At 43.1% G+C, this 17,400-nt stretch overlaps 1 protein-coding gene across 7 annotated transcripts in view; it reads right to left on the bottom strand.

Moving 5' to 3' along the window:
• The window catches only part of LOC121277022 (protein RUFY3-like), a 66,429-nt gene that overhangs the window by 8,101 nt on the left and 40,928 nt on the right, over window positions 1-17,400 (bottom strand). For 4 of the 7 annotated variants that reach the window (XR_005942784.1, XM_041185889.1, XM_041185914.1 and 1 more), the window contains exons 10-13: window positions 14,553-14,672; window positions 12,062-12,229; window positions 8,945-9,042; window positions 3,861-3,980 (exon numbers count right to left, since the gene is read on the bottom strand). Coding sequence is in view for 6 of the 7 variants with exons in the window: in XM_041185889.1 (XP_041041823.1) it covers window positions 3,861-3,980; window positions 8,945-9,042; window positions 12,062-12,229; window positions 14,553-14,672 (506 nt within the window). In the remaining variant the exon portion in view is untranslated. Of the gene's footprint in view, window positions 1-3,860; window positions 3,981-4,191; window positions 6,301-8,944; window positions 9,043-12,061; window positions 12,230-14,552; window positions 14,673-17,400 lie in introns of those variants that run through there. The other 3 variants (XM_041185899.1, XM_041185941.1, XM_041185931.1) reach the window with 3 other exon arrangements.

Genomic DNA, 17,400 nt, shown 5'->3' with positions numbered 1-17,400 from the left:
AACAGATACATTTAATGGGAAGCCAGATAAACATCAGGGGGAAAGGAATAGAAGGATATGCTGACTGGTCAAGAAGAAGAGATGGGATTCATCGAGCTAGTCTCAATTTGAAAAATAATCTCTCCTCGTCTTAAATTGGCTAAAAAAAAACAGCCGCTCCTGATAATTATTCAATTATTTTATTTAAACAATGTAAATAACGGAAAATAATTATATTGGTGTTTTATTTATTAGCAAACTTGAGGAGACTGGATGCATTAAACCAGAATCCTGATTTGTACCTGCCCTCCACCACTCAAACTGTTGAACTCTGAATTTCTCCAGGCATTACTATTGCGACCTGCCTCACCAACACACACTAGCTTTGCTTCTCATTGGAGTGCTTGTCCACCACCTTTATGAAATTAAGAGGGGATCTCAACCAATGAAGAAATGCTGTTGAAATGGCAATTTACATAGACAGGCCATGCAGCCCAACTGGTCCATGTTGATGTCTATTCCTCCCACCCTATTTCATCTCAACCCAGGGTAGTAAAGAACAGGAGACCACTCAGCCCATCAAGTTTGTGTCAGCTCTCTCAAAGAGCAATCTAGTTAGTTATCTGAGAAATTTACAAGCAAAAAAAAAAAATTTCCATAACACCAGTTTTAGTTTAACAAAAATAATGAAAATAACTTCTTTCTCTTCCTATCTGGGTAGCTCCTTCCATTTCCATTGGCTTGACTCATCTCAGCTCCCTCAACACGTCCGACTATGTCAAACACGAACTTTGTCTTTGACAACCACTTAATAATTGGGACTGTGACATTGGTTTGTCTTAGTCAAAGGCCCTGACTGGTGGATTCCGTAATACCGACTAATTTCCAGTTTCAGAAGAATCTGAACTACAGCAGGAATCTCTTGCTCTCTTTTAGATTTCCCCTTTCAAGAAAATGATCTACATGGCGCCAAGAGTCCCTCCTCTAACCTTCACTAGATATATGAATGCACTTAGTCTCTTTACAACAGCTCTGATCACATACTTCTCCTTATCACCTGGGTGGTTTTATTACCCATGATCTCCTGACCAGCAGTGAACTCTCCAAGTTTCATGCCAGGTGTGTCATGTCACCTCTTCATTTTGCTGAAGCCTGACATCAATACCAAAGAGACAGAGAGAGAAAAGCAAGACAAAGTTTTTAAACCCACTGTCTTGTAAAAAGTGAGAAACCTGTTGTAGACTGTCAAGTTATTCTGTACGAGAATAGAAAATGTCCAGCCTGTATCAAAGAGAAACACGACGGAGTCCCTGACTTGTTTGTCTCCTGGCAAATACTGCTTCACAATCTGTACACTTCTTTCTGCAGCACCAATCGATGCTGGGTGATACTGGAGTTTGTTTGACTCCACTCTTACTTGAATATTTCAAGCTTTTCTGCCTAAACTATGGACCTTTAGCTGACACCTGTGGCGATCCATAAATTGTAAACCAACTTCTCAAAATCTCAATTTTGGCACGTGTGCCATTTGTAGGTCTACAACACAGAAAAAGGCCCTTCGGCCCATCAAGTCTGCGCTGGTCAAACAAGTACCTAACTATTCTAATCCCATTTTCCAGCACCAGGCCCACAGCCTTGTATGCCATGGCATCGCAAGTGCACATCCAAATACTTCTTAAATGTTATGAGGGTTTCTGCCTCTACCACCCTTTCAGGCTGTGAGTTCCAGATTCCCACCACCCTCTGGGTGAAAAAATTCTTCCTCACATCCCCTCTAAACCTCCTGCCCCTTACCTTAAATCTATGCTCCCTGGTTATTGATCCCTCCAACAAGGGGAAAAGTTCCTTCCTGTCTACCCTATCTATGCCCCTCAATTTTATACACTTCAATCCTGACCCCCCTCAATCTCCTCTGCTCCAGGGAAAATAACCCCAGTCTATCCAAACTCTTCTCATAACTAACGGCACAGGCTCAACATTTAACCACTTATGAACATACAAATTAGCAGGAGTCGGCCACTCTCTATCCACCAAGCCAGCTCCACCATTCAATAAGATAATTGCTGACCTAATTTTAACCTCAACTTCACATTCCTGCCCACCTCACGCTAACCTTCCACCTCCTTGCTTATCAAGAATCTATCTACTTCTGCCTTAAAAGATATTCAAGGACTCTGCCTCAACCACCTTTTGAGGAAGAGAATTCTAAAGTCTCTCAACCCTCAAAAAATTTTTCCTCATTGGTCTTAAATGGGTGACCCTCTTATTTTTAAACAATGACCCCTAGTTCTAGATTTTCCCACAAAGGGAAACATCCTCTTCACAGCCACCCTGTCAAAACCCCTCAGGATCTCATATGTTTCAATCAAGTTGCCTCTTACACTCTAAACTCCAGCAGATACAAAACTAGTCTGTCCAACCCTCATAAGACAACCCGCCCATTCCCAGTATTAATCTAGTAAACCTTCTCTGAACTGCTTCCAATACATTTGCATCTTTCCCTAAATAGCCACTTGCTGTAACTATCGAGCAAAGCCAAGATGCTCTTCCCCTTCAAGAAATTGACATGTACGCATTCTCATGGTTTTCTGGCGTTTGCCCATTGCTCATGGAATGAAATGAACCCTGATTCGATCATTTCTCATTGACACACACCACAACTTAATTCACCAACTCTTCAATATCTCCAACTACCTTTGGATACCAAAAGTAGCTCTTGCTATTGCTTTCATATGGACTGTCCCTGTGTGCTCTTGAAGTTCCTCTAACAATCTCTAAACCTTGGCAGAGTAATGCCTCTTAAACCCCACAGGAGACAGCCTTGATCTACAGAGTTTATTTCTACGTGTGAAATACTCCTGAAATTTCTCATCACACTCTTGTGTCATGATTGGCTGGCCTAAACTGGGAACTTTACTGAGCACCACATCCTTGCGCGTTTCATCCCTGATTTCCCTGGCAGACATTGGCATGTCAGTTGTGTATGTTAAAGTAATTTGCAGGTTATTCAGTGGCTAAAAATGCATCAGACTTCACAGGAAAACTCAAAAGAACGTCTACATTTTATGACCTGCTGACTTACAATATTTAATATCGTACTGATGAACCATCAAAATCAACACACCTCTCTGAAGCTGTGCTGCTGTTAGGTATGGTCCTCCCTTCTTTGAACCAAATATGATCATAAAGGGCTTGGCGGTCGGTTAACAAAGTGAACTTTCTACCATACACATTTGTGGAACTTTGTAACACCATAAATGATCATTAATGCCTCTTTCTCAACTTGAGGAATTTGCTCTGGCTCAGCTTGTGCCCAAACACAATGTGTACACACAGCAATCTTTCAAATTGCTCAACCTTACTCCAAATGAGCTTTAGGTGATCTAAAAATGTCACAATGTTCTTCAGTCCTCAATTTCTCAAATGAATTCCATCCCAGCCTTGTTGCCATCTTTCTGTTGTGTGTTTACACCTCCCCATCAGAGAGAGCCATATAACAAAATGCCCAGACCTTGCAGCATTCTACAGGGTGGACCATTTAGAACCGAGATGAGGAGAAAATGTCTTTACTCAAAGTGCTATGAATCTTTTGAATTCTCTAACCCTGTGGATGCTCGATCATCGAGTATATTCGAGAGGTCAAAAGATTTTTGGGCACTATGACAATTAAGGAATATGGGGATAGTGCAGGAAGGGGGTGTTGAGCTAGATCATCAGCTATGAATGGGGCCAAATGGCCAACTCCAATTTCCTGTTTTCTCAATTTTCCATGGAGCAAGTGAACTGGATTGTCCAGATAAGAACTCACCAATTTGCACTAAGCTATGCTCCTGCGGTTTCACTCTCTGCCCAACCGACAGTGCAGTCACGTGGTCACCTACCGTTGCTTGCTGAGCAGATCCACCTCATTCTGCAAACTGACGATCTTCTCGCCAAACTCCTGCTTGAAGAGATAGTTGGCTTCCTCAGCCGAGTGCCAGTTATTCTGCGTCTGTCGCAATCTGGGATTTGAGCCAGATGAGTTTGTGGTAAAACAAAAAGGCCATGGTGGAGGTAGAGGGGGTCGAGGTGGAGGTGGGAGGGTGCAGGGAGTGGGAAAAGATCAAGTTTAAACAAAACAAAAAAAAAACTCAATGATGGTTAGAAACAACAAAAAAAACAAAAAACAAATACAGTCTCGCAAAAGGAAAGAGGATTCAGGCAGAGAGGAGGTTTTCTTTCCAAGTGTTTATTTTGATCTATTACTACACAGCTCACAATAATGATGGTTAATTAACAAAACAATTCTTTTTTTTTTTACATTTCTTTGCCCCCAGCATAAACGTATCTTTGCACCAGACTTAAGACTGGTGCAACAGCCAACATATCATTAATGCATTCGATCTAAATATTTTTAAATAAAAAATAATTTTGACAGCATAGTGCAAAAGCAGATATTTGTTGCACGATAAACTCCCGCATTACCTAATTAGTTGACAATTGGTTTGTCTCTGAAAGGCAACCATTTAAGTCCCACACATTCCACAATTAATTCCACATAAACTACTTGGTTCTGGGTCCTCTAACGGGCAGGTTAAAATCTGGTTACATTTTGGCATCAGCCCATTGCAAGTTCAGGTGGTCATGTTGGAACACCCAGAAATGTGCACTGGTTAGGTCACAGTTTAGTCAAGATCTCATTGAATGGTGGAACAGGTTTGAAGGGCTGAATGGCCTCCTCCTGTTCCTACGTTATTTCACACAGCAGTTTAGGCACCTCATCCCACAAAAGAGAATTTACCCAAAATGGGATTTGGGCAAATGGGATTGTCCAGTTTAAGTACATGGGGGGGGGGCTACATTATTACAATTTCAAACAGCTTTAATTTGCAAATGAGGCAATTCCAAATTATTACAGTGAAATCTTATCATCATACTGTTTTATATTGCAGATCAACTGCCTGAATTCTGAATTGGCAAACTGTTTAATGCGCATGTCTAAAAGTATTAACCTCCTGTGCAGCAGTTCAGTGGAAGCACCCGCTTGACTGACAACTCTACTAAATTAAGCCTGGTTGTGAATTACCCCAGCATTAATCACATGAAGTATAAACAAGTGAACTGCTGTATGCATTACCCCTCCTCACCTGCATTCTCAAAACTCATTTCATTTAACTTGACCCTATACAGCCTTCAACACCTCCACCTTAATTTCTTTTAAAATATAAGCTTCTGAACTATCCCGCCTGTACATTCTGTGTTACAGGGAGAATCCCTAATCTACACTTTATAAACTGAAGACAATAAAAATTGGTAACACTGCTTTATGAGCGTGTCTGCATCTGATTCAAACCCACTGCCCCACTCCCACGCCTCTCGGTAAAAAGTCTTGCCTTGAAGAGCTTTTACTAAGCTCGGCACATTCCAAAACACCTTCCAATATGTCCACTTGGTGACATTTGGGTAAAACAAGGTGGCCAAACACAACTGGCCATGGGGCCAAACAGAGAGCCAGGTTTGAGCTTGAACACTGGAAAAGAAAATTCAGAGAGTCTTGGTGGTTCTGTCTCTCTGAAGTCCAGACCACTTAAACCTAAACCATTGGGTGTTTCTATGCTTCAACCACCACCCAGCCCTTTACTCCTGCCCCACAGCTGAAGGCTAAAAAAAGCTTCATCGTTGCAGCCAAGGCTGTACTCTGGCCAAGAAGTCTGCCAACACCGGAGATCATTCCCAACACAACGCCAAGTCAATTAGATTTTTTTAAAAAAAACTCTTTCAGATTAAACTTTATCGAGGATAATGGTGAAAGGTGTATGATAATAAGACGGATCCACTGTACACGTTTAGTTCTATAATCCTGGTTATTTCTTTTTAAGGTTCGATGATATATCAGATTGGCCAAAGTCAACAACAAGTGTCACAATTGTCTTCAAGTGGGCCCGGTTTTAAAATCAAACAAATTGACAACTACTTTGAAAGGGAAGCTCTCTGTTGAAGGTGGTGAAGTATTCTTGAGGAAATCATACCACTACCACACACACCCACACACACACACACACACCCACACACACCAGTAAAGAAACCAGGCCATGTAAATGGTGGCAAAAAGGGCCACCTGTGAAACATGAATTATTCAAATACTATAATAATAAACTTCTTTGTGGTTGATTTTTAATTGGAAAAATGCTTCACTGCAAACTGTAACCACAACTTTTATAGGTTTGCTCCTCCGTTGCCAGGTTAGTAGAATGTCTTCTCTCTCTGGATGCCTAGTGTTTCTGTACCAGTTTTCCAGCTGCAAGGTTTAGATTCCTAGCTTGTTTCACCAAATCATTTTCACTTTTTTTTTGAGACAAGGTCATCAGCAGGGTGGGTAGGTAGGTAGGTAAAGACATTGCAAAAACCGGAAGCGGGATGATGAAGAAAATTAAAAAGTAAAATGAACAGGAGAAAGAAAAGAAACACACAGTAAAGAGCACTTTCATTAGCAAATTTGCAGGTTGATACTGTTTTTCCATTATATTTAAGCACTCAGTTTAAATCATCATCTCCTGTACACTTGCAGTCCCAGATATTTAAGTGTGTTTCGGACATCTGTCAGTCTGGTAAACCTGATCAACTTTGCCCCATTAACTTCACATGTCCCCAGGTGGTTTCCTCTCCAACCACCCTCTCCCACAGGGAAGCATAGAGATATAAAGAGAGAGTGGTGATGGGAAGAACAAGAGAATGGAATTAACAGCGAGGAGAAATTATTTTACACGATTTACATTTCCAAAGTTCAATTTGCTGTTCTAATACTGCGAAGCCTCTATTTGCATACAGCTCTCCACTATTCCTGGCCAAACTGATGGGGACATTATCCAATCGCTGCTGACTGGGACTGACGTTACACGCATCATGTTACTCTCCTCCACAGACTGCATTTTGCTGGAGAAATCATCCTGCTGTTATTGGGAGTAGCTGCTGTAGTTTTAGTCATGACTTCTGTTTGTTGTAGTTCCTAGAGACTCTTTTCAATAAACTCTGTAGAGTGCTGTTTAAATTAAAAAAAAACAATTACCTGGAAAAACTCAGCAGGTCTGGCAGCATCGGCGGAGAAGAAAAGAGTTGACGTTTCGAGTCCTCATGACCCTTCAACAGAACTGTTCTGTTCAGTTCTGTTGAAGGGTCATGAGGACTCGAAACGTCAACTCTTTTCTTCTCCGCCGATGCTGCCAGACCTGCTGAGTTTTTCCAGGTAATTGTTTTTGTTTTGGATTTCCAGCATCCGCAGTTTTTTGTTTTTATCGCTGTTTAAATAAACTTTGTTTGCTCAGTAAATGGACTTTTTGGTAAAACAGATTGGTTGTGATTCCTGCTCTAAGCCTCACCCAGCTGCCAACTTACTGGCCAACAAAGTATGATCTGTCTGGATAAGAGGTCCAGAGTTTCATATTTACCAGCAGAAAAATAGTTGGACAATAAAAAAATACCACATCGACTCCTTGTCCACGAGCAAAAGCTGGTGTGCACACACCCCAGTGTATTAGTGCAACAGGGGGCGGTGTTTGGATTAAAGTTACTGGGACGAGTGCAAGTACAGTCACGTCCATTAAGATTGAAGGTGGAGGGAGGACTAACAGTCATTAGAAAATAAAACTTGTTCACAGCCTCCTCAAACAGAAAAACGCTGCAGCCCATCTCTGAGAATTCTGCCTATGTCACTCATAACAAAACCATTATTGAAGAGAACCAACACGTGCACATTTAAACGATGGGTCTCCTCTGGGTCTATGTGACCGGAACACATTTAGACTGATTCGACCCAGTTTGCACCAGTCTGCCACGATCAAGTTTCATTCCAGCAACATTCTGGACTGGCTCAGGCAGCACCCAACTTTCAGGATTGGTTTGCTGCCGGCAGAATGAAGTGAAAGTGCAGGACAGCGAGCGCAGTACCGACAGAAAGATTCGCAGGGAGATGGGAAACGAGCAGGTAGGGTGAGGAAAGACTGGGATTAAATCGGATACCTCTTTCAAGAAGAGCCAACACAGACACAATGGGCCAAAAGGCCTCCCTTATGTGTTGTCTGATTCCGTGTGAGTTACCAATGAGAAATCTAGGCTGCAATCTGGAATTGGAAAACTGTCTACTTGTGAAAGCATTCCAAAAAAAAGGGAAATAAGAATTAGACAAAATACTGTTGCTGTTGAAGGGAAGGTCATTTATTTTGCTTCCTTTTAGCCAAATGTAATCACTGAACTTTGTTACATCTTTCCTAGCCCACTGTCATATTTCATCTTTTGAATGCAACAGTAACACATCCAGAACCCCTCTCCCTTGTGACCCCACCAGACTCAGGAGCATGTAAGTTTACGCCATTCCCATACTGGGATAGGAAAATCCATTAACTTGAGAAGTCATTTCTTGGATTCAGGCAATGCTGATGACACAGCAATGGACGCTCTGTCACATCCAAGCACAAGCGAGGTAAGGTGGGACTTGGGAGTGTCAGTAAGGCACCTAGTATGGGCCATGTTCTTGGCTGCAGGCATGATGACGGGGTGGGGAGCAATAAAATAAAACAAACTAGGGCAAATGAATCTGTACCGCACCTCCTCTTGGTGCGGTGATATCTTTTCACTCTTCAATTGCAGCTGTCAAAGAAGCGGAAGAGGGACAGAGAGAAACGTAGGCAAGTATTAAAAACATTCCATGCACCAATTGGTGCACAGGTTTGTTTTTTTTCAAATAAACAGATTACTAGCCCTGGTGATTATTCCACGTGGAATTACTTGAGCTCCTATTATTGAAGCTAGCATTCCCAAGTGGGAAAACCACCCAACTCCTGCTTTGCCTATCGAAACGTTCATGTTTAGACGCAGGCAAGTTAGTCAAAATGTGAAACGGTGCATTCAGAGCACCTGGAGTCCGAAGTACAGGCTGAAAGTCACTTAGCGACGAAGCTGCAAACAGAACACACACACTGTGATCATTTACCTTTGTTCCATTTGCTTAATGGTACAGCTCATCTGGTTAGCCTTCTCCTCCAAACGAGCAATGATTTCATTCTTCTGTCTAATCACATTATCAGAGCCCTGTAGCATGTAAAAGAAATCACAATTTAAAATAAAAAAAAAGAGAAACTCCCCAACTTGTTTGGTCACAGTAAAATCGACAGCTGATAATTCAAAGTCCCTTTTTGCTTAAAATTAAAAAGGCTGCAATACATTCCCAGCCAGAACAGGAATGATTGGGACATTTCCCCAGTCAATCACACCCAGAGACTACACTACACTGCTGGAAATGACTGCAACTGATTCTACAACTTCATCTGTGTAATGTAACTACTCTGCACCGACTGCTGTTATGTAGAAATTGCTTTTCTTTTTTTAAAAAACTACAGATACATTCCAGGTTAAGCAATGATTTACATACACTTCTTGCAATTTATCAGATGGTTTTCACTGCTCAGTGTCCACCTCTGTTCAGGCCACAAGCGTGATGCTGAGACTCTGGTCACCTTTCACTCTGACCTCTCTGTCCTCCGCCTCCTGCAACATTCCAGTGAAACTCAACACAAGCTTGAGGAACAGCACCTCACCTTTTGATTGGGCACTTTACAGCCTTCTGGACTCAACACTGAATTTAACCGATCATAATCCCTGCCCCCATTTTGTTTCCTTTTACTCTTCAGGTTTTGATTTTCATCTCATTTTTCCCTTGTTTTTGCTTTCGAGCAGCAGTTGCTCATTATTCTGCCATTTACACCACCTCTAGCCACATCTTTTGTTTCTTTACTTGTCCCATTCCCACTCTCTTTGGCCCTGCACCAACTCTCGCCATTGACTCTCTCCTGTCCTATTTTGTTCTTCCCTTTTGTTCTTCACCAACTTCCTCCCCCACCTTCACGGGCTTAAAATCAGACGACATTTCCAACTTGTTCCAGCGATGAGCTCACAGACTGAAACATTAACCGTCTCGCTCTCCACAGATGCTGCCTGAGTATTTCCAGCGTTATCTATACTTATTCTAAATAGACACTGTTTTCTGTAAGATAGACTGCTTGCTGCGAGGTCTACCCAGGTCCTGCCCACTCCAATACATTGGCCAAAATACCGCTGCTCCACAGACACTAAGCACAAAGTCCACTTGGATTTATTACTCTCCCCGCCCCCACTCCCACCCCCTCTTCACTCCCACTCCACTGGATGTGGGTGTCACTGGCTGGGCCAGCATTTATTGCCTATCCCTAGTTGCCCCTTGAGAAGGTGGTGGTGAGCCGCCTTCTTGAACCGCTGCAGTCCACGTGATGTAGGTGCACCCACAGTGCTGTTAGGGAGGGCAATATGAGGCCTAGGGTTTATCATCAGTAGAAAGAAAATTGGAAAATAAACAAAATACTAAATTGGATTCTAGCCTCTGCTGAGCAAAGCCTCTTGTGGCCACAGTCTGCTAGTACATTACAGTAATGGGAGGTGGTGTTTGGATTAATTCATTGGGAACAGTCCATTTATTAAGACTAAAGCCTCTTGTGGCCATAGTCTGCTAGTGCATTACAGTAATGGGAGGTGGTGTTTGGATTAATTCATTGGGAACAGTCCATTTATTAAGACTAAAGCCTCTTGTGGCCATAGTCTGCTAGTGCATTACAGTAATGGGAGGTGGTGTTTGGATTAATTCATTGGGAACAGTCCATTTATTAAGACTAAAGCCTCTTGTGGCCATAGTCTGCTAGTGCATTACAGTAATGGGTGGTGGTGTTTGGATTAATTCATTGGGAACAGTCCACTTATTAAGACTAAAGCCTCTTGTGGCCATAGCCTGCTAGTGCATTACAGTAATGGGAGGTGGTGTTTGGATTAATTCATTGGGAACAGTCCATTTATTAAGACTAAAGCCTCTTGTGGCCATAGTCTGCTAGTGCATTACAGTAATGGGAGGTGGTGTTTGGATTAATTCATTGGGAACAGTCCATTTATTAAGACTAAAAAGTGGAGGAGGGCTTACAAGGACAGTAAGAAATAACACTTGTTTTGTGCCTCCTCAAAAGACAAAATGGACAAAAATATTAATGCCAATCTTTTATTTTTGCACTGAAAAATTTGGATCAATGAATTGAGAGGGACTTTGAACTGAGACAGTATTGCTTCCCAATGTGAAGGGTTTCAGGAATCAATATCTGATCTGGGGTTGGGAGGGGAAACAGCAAAGATAATTCTTGCCCTACCTCAGCACATCTGTTCGTCACAAGCCAAGTATCTCAGATCTGTCAAGATGACTATCCTGCAGGTTAACTGAAACTTTCAAAGCAGACTAATGGATTTTTCGTTGGGTTACAGGTGTTAAAAGATTACAGAATCAAGGCAGTTAGATGGCGTTGAGATTCAGATTGGCTGTGATTTAACTGAATGAGTGAAATAGGGTCAATGGTCTCTTTTTGTATCAGCTGTTCCAACTTGGAGCACTCCTAACCTGTAAAGAGAGACTACTGACCTCTCCTCAAGGGGTGGCGGGGTCACTAAGTGAGCAATTCTTTTATCAAGAATGCAGTGATTGATGAGAGTTGCTTGTAAGAACATACAGACATGTGCTGCCAGGCTATCTCATTGTTTCATGAACCTAAAAGATAAATTGCTTTCCTTTTATTCCACACTTTACTTAGCTTGTGGTATGCTGACGAATGTTCACCCATCACCCCTTGCACCTGTTGACCTGATCCTGCAACACTTCAGGTGTGAAATCCTCCTGTTTTCAATCCCTCCCCACCTCTGAAACCGTCTCCAGCCCTACAACCCTCCGAGATCTCTATGCTCCTCCAATTCTGGCCTCTTGCATGTCTTAGATTTTGATCGCTCCACCATTGGGGGCCGTGACTTCAGTTGCCTGGGTCCCGAGCTCTGCATTTCCCTCACTGAACACCTCCATCTCTCCTCCTCCTTTAAAACCATCCTTAAAACCTACCTCTTTGACCAGACTTCTTGTCACCAGTCCCAACACCTCCTTCCGGCTCGGTGCAAAATTTTGTTTGATAACCGCTCCTGTGAAGCAGCTACTACATGAAAGGCACCATATAAAATGGAAGTTCTTGAACTATTGTCTCTTTCCTTTTCTTACCTGAACCTTTTGGGAGAGTTCATGGTTGAGTGCCTGGACATCATCCAGTTGCTGTCTAAATGTTACCAACACATCTTGCTTGTCACAGATGTCCTTTTCCAGCATTTTCATGGCTAGTTCCATCTCCTGTTTCATACCAATCTGAACCTCCAGCTCTTTTTCAACGTCCTAAACGACACAGACACAGAGTTTAAATTCTTCCTCCTAAACCAATACCAGTTCTTCAGCAGGTATTTAAGCTACGTTGGTACAGCACAGGGAGAGAAGCCAAAAGGCCCGTTTGTGGCTATGCTGTCTCTTTGAAGGAGGTCTCCAGTTGGTCCTATTCTGCCCCCATTCTTTCCCCATAAACATCCAATTTTCTTCCTTCAAGTATTTACCCCATTTCCTTTTTTTTTTATATTCATTCGTGGGATGTGGTTGTCACTGGCCATGAGGTGGTGGTGGTGAACTGCCTTCTTGAACCGCTGCAGTCCACATGGTAGAGAGTGGGGGGTGGTTCCAGAATTTTGACCCAGCGACAGTGAAGGAACGGCCGATATACTTCCAAGTCAGGATGGTGAGTGATTTGGAGGGGAACTTGCAGGTGGTGGTGTTCCCATCTATCTGCTGCCCTTGTCCTTCTAGATGATAGCGGTCGTGGGTTTAGAAGGCGTTGCCTAAGGAGCCTTAATGAGTTCCTGAAAGTTATTATTGAATCTGCTTCAACCACCCTTTCAGGCGTTGCGTTCCAGTGCAACATTTGCTTGAGTGGGGGGGAGAAAGAAGAATTCTCATCTCCCCCTCCAGTTCTTTTGCCAATTATCTGAAATCTCTGCCCTGTTTACCGATCCACCCCCACACCACCCTGCGTGCAAGCCAGCAGAAACCAGTCAAAGTGCTTGCTAACACATTTCACTGTACAAAGTAATTACCACTTGATCATTTCATAAATATATCCCTGAAAGCCCCCCGTCACCATGAAAATTACTATTAGTGCTGTGAATCCCAGACTACATGCAAAATTATCTTCCCCTTCCATCGTTTTGTCAAGTTCCTAACCCACAGAACACAAATTACAAAATTATCTTGTACGCAAGAGCGTAGCTTCCTGTAGCTAAAAATGGAACAGAAGCTTTTTAAACAAGTTATTACATTGAGGGTGACTACGTAAGGTTATGTTACTAGGCTAGTAATCCAGAGACTTAAATTCACTTATTAAAAAAAGTCGAAATGAAAAAAGTGCTATCAGGAAAAAATGAACACACACACACGTCCACCCAAGTCCCTTTAAAAAAGGAGGATAAGCTCACCTCACCTCGTCTGGTGTGAATCTGATTCCGGTTTGTTCTCTGAAATGGCCTCACAGGCCACTCAGTTTATTCAATGGATCCTCTCGGCAGCTAAAGATGAACACTAAATTGCCAGAGGCACACCCATTTGGAGAATGAATTTAAATAAAAAAAAAATAACAACCTCACACAGGGTAATGCGCAGTTTATGAAACCCCCACTGGCAAACCAGGTGAATTCAACACGAGCAGGGTAAGAACAACCAACAGTGAAACAGATCACAAAGGAACAGGTGCAGGAGTGGGCCCATTCAGCCCATCAAGCCTGCTCCACCAGTAAATAAGATCATGGGCTGATCTGACACAGCCTTAACTCCACTTTCCTTCTGACTCTGTAACCCTTGACTCCCCTGTCTATCGTAAATCTGTTAACTCACCTTTGAATATATGCAATGCTCCCTTGGGATTGGGAGGGGTGAGAATTCCAAACACTAATGACTCCCCGAGAGAAGAAATTCCTCATTTCGATTTTAAATGCCACCCCCCCCGCCAAGTTCTAGACTCCCTGACAAAGGGATACATCATCTTAGCATCTACCTCAACAAACCCCCTTAGAATCTTATGTTTCAATAAGATCACCTCTCATTCCTCTAAACTCTTACACTGAAAACTCTAGACTAAAAGCATTTCTTCTTTACCCTCGTGCATACACCAGGTTAGGGTTAGGATTGGAAAAGACTGCCTAAGAGTGTGGCAGAGGCAGATTCAATTGAAAATTAGATAATTATCTGAAGAGAAAAAAGTGGGATGAGCCGAATTCCTCAGGTAGAGACCGGGCAGGGACCAACAATTGATGGGATGTTTCCCCTTGTGGCCGGGGCTAGAACTAAGGGACGCAGATTAAAAATAAGAGGTCTCCCATTTAAGATGGAGACGAGAAGGATTTTGTCCCCTCAGGTCATTAGTCTGTGGAACTCTCTCTCTTCCCCAGAGAGTAGTGGAGGCAGGGTCATCGCATAGTTTTAAGGCAGAGTTAGATAAATTCTTGCCCGACAAGGAGGATAAAAGAGTATAGGGGGGTAGGCAGAGTGTAGAGTTGAGGCCACAATCAGAACAGCCTTGATCTTATCAAACGGTGGAGCAGGCTCGAGGGGCTGAATGGCCTACTCCTGCTCCTAATTCATATGCACATATGATTCTGGCCACATTGCAGTGACCTACCAGCCTGAGCTGAGTTTCCTCCTTGAGTTGTTTCCTGGCTTCGCTGTGAGAGTCGTCTGTCCCCTGGCGGGACTGTCTATGTGCCTGTCCCTCAGCATTTCCATCCAGCTTCCCCACCTGCTAAAAAAAGAAACCCATTTCAACTTACAAAATTCGCCAATTTTGTCACTGTATATAATAGGATGAAAAAGTGCCACATTCTCTTATTACCAGCAGACGCTAAAACGTCCATCGTCTGACGCACAGCCAATTTCTTTCAACATTGGTTTCGTTGAGAGTTTTGCTAGAACTAGGTTCATACTAATCAACACAGCAGAGACCTTAAAACTATATACTAATTACAGACAGCAACAGCATCAGGGAGAATGCTCTGAATCTTGCTGGAAATGAGGCATCTCAGTGTGCTCCCTTCGTCAGGCTCTTTCCCTGTTTATCTCCAAAATATTTGACTCTGTAGCCTGTTGGGAGTGTGAGCGGACAGCCGGACGTCTGGAACCTCGGTGAACGATGGGGCCAACAGCATCTCCCTTCAACCAATGAGATTTAAGGGATCGAGAAAGAAAGAAAGAGGAAAATCAGGTGAATTAGAGTCCAGTCAGGTACAGAAAGAGAAGGGGGTGGGTGGGGGTCGGTGGGCAGCGGGGGAGAGGTGAGCCCTGCACATGCATGAGACCGGGGTGGGGTGGAGGAACCAAATTTGACATCAGTATAATCTCATGGAATGAGGCTCCACAGTTTAAACCCTTCCCCTTTCTGGGCCAGGCAGGCCGATTAGAATTGCTTTAACAGTTATTGTGCTGTTCAAGAGTCCGGACTGATACAAACTCGAGTTAACAGTACATGTCATTAAAGCCTATTTGTTCCAACAAGATCCAGCACGTAAAAATATACCCGGAGATGTACAAAATCATTTCAGTAAATTACTGTTTATTGGCACACATCACAATTAGACACACAGGTTAAAGAAATCAGCAAGTTAATCATTGACTCTGGGCCTTCTGCTTTTCATCCCTAGATGGGGCAAGTAGTGTGTGTAATTAAGACCATAAGACATAGGAGCAGAAATTAGGCCATTCGGCCCATCGAGTCTGTTCCGCCATTCAATCATGGCTGATAAATTTCTCAACCCCATTCTCCCGCCTTATCCCCATAACCTTTGATCCCCTTACCATCTATCTATCTCGGTCTTAAATACACTCAATGACCTGGTCTCCACAGCCTTCTGTGGCAATGAATTCCATAGATTCACCACTCTCTGGCTAAAGAAGTTTCTCCTCATCTCTCTTCTAAAAGGTCTTCCCTTTACTCTGAGGCTGTGCCCTCAGGTCCTAGTTTCTCCTACTAATGGAAACATCTTCCCCATGTCCACTCTATCCAGACCTTGCAGTATTCTGTAAGTTTCAGTCAGATCCCCCCTCATCCTTCTAAACTCCATTGGATATAAACCCAGAGTCTTCAAACGTTCCTCATATGTTAAGCCTTTCATTCCTGAGATCGTTCTCGTGAACCTCCTCTGGACCCTCTCCAGGGCCAGAACATCCTTCCTGAGATATGGGGCCCAAAATTGCTCACAATATTCTAAATATGGTCTGACCAGAGCCTTATAAAGCCTCAGCAGCACATCCCTGCTTTTATATTCTAGTCCTCTCAAAATAAATGCCAACATTGCATTTGCCTTCCTAACTACCGACTCAACTTGCAAGTTAACCTTAAGAGAATCCTGGACTAGGACTCCCAAGTCCCTTTGCACTCCAGATTTCTGAATTCTCTCCCCATTTAGAAAATAGTCTATGCCTCTATTCTTCCAACCAAAGTGCATGACCTCACACTTCCCCACGTTGTATTCCATCTGCCATTCTATGCCCATTCTCCTAACCTGTCCAAATCCTTCTGCAGCCTTCCCACCTACTCAATACTACCTGTCCCTCCACCTATTTTTGTATCATCCGCAAACTTAGCCAGGATGTCCTCAGTTCCTTCATCTTAAACTAGTTTCCAGACAGGTCTGTAGCAGCAGCAGAGAAAAAATTACCAGCAGTCAAATGGTTTAATCTGAATGAATATAATAGAGATGCATTAACTTATCTGAGCAATTGGTCACTGTAATTTATTCAGTCAGTAGACAGTCACCCTAGTGTAGCTTGTAGCTGCCTTGGCCAAGGCTGCTCTCTAATCGCCTGCTGCGAGTATGGCAAAAAACTCTCCTTCCTTCTGTGCTGGAACTTCAACCTGAAGCAGGAACCTGCCAATGTGGGATACTGACCATTCTCACTCCCTCGCAAGGCTGAATGAGGTGTAGTGGAGATTTGAAGGGCGAGAGAAGATTTGATAGATGTTCAAGATGAGGAGGAGTCTGGATAGAGTAGGGAGAAACTGTTCCCATTGGCAAACAGTCCAGAGCCAGAGGACACTGATTTAAGGTGATTGGCAAAAGAACCACAGGCAACACAAGGAAAGGTTTTATTTTTAGAATGCAGCCAGTGGTGAGGATCTGCCTGATAGTGAGAAGGGTGGACACAATCAATCATGACTTTCAAAAGGGAACTGGCTAATTATCTGAAGAGAAAAAATTTGCAGGGCTATGGGGAAAGGAGGGGGAAACAGGACGAGTTGTTCTAATAGTGAGGGGCCGAACAGCCTGTTTCTGAGCTGTAACTATTCTCTGATTCTGTCATCATAAAAACTCTGCCATTAAAGCAATTCCACCTCAAACAGGACAGTTACTTCTGGTGCAACTCTTGATCAACCAATGTCTCTGGATGCCCCTGCCCTAAACTCTGGAATATCCTTCCAACACCTCTCTGCTCCTTTAAAGTCACTCTTTAAAAACCAACCTCTTCGACCACAC

The sequence above is a fragment of the Carcharodon carcharias genome, chromosome 1 (genome assembly GCF_017639515.1).
Source record: "Carcharodon carcharias isolate sCarCar2 chromosome 1, sCarCar2.pri, whole genome shotgun sequence".
NCBI lineage: Eukaryota > Metazoa > Chordata > Chondrichthyes > Lamniformes > Lamnidae > Carcharodon > Carcharodon carcharias.
This window is presented reverse-complemented; position numbering and strand designations above follow the sequence as displayed.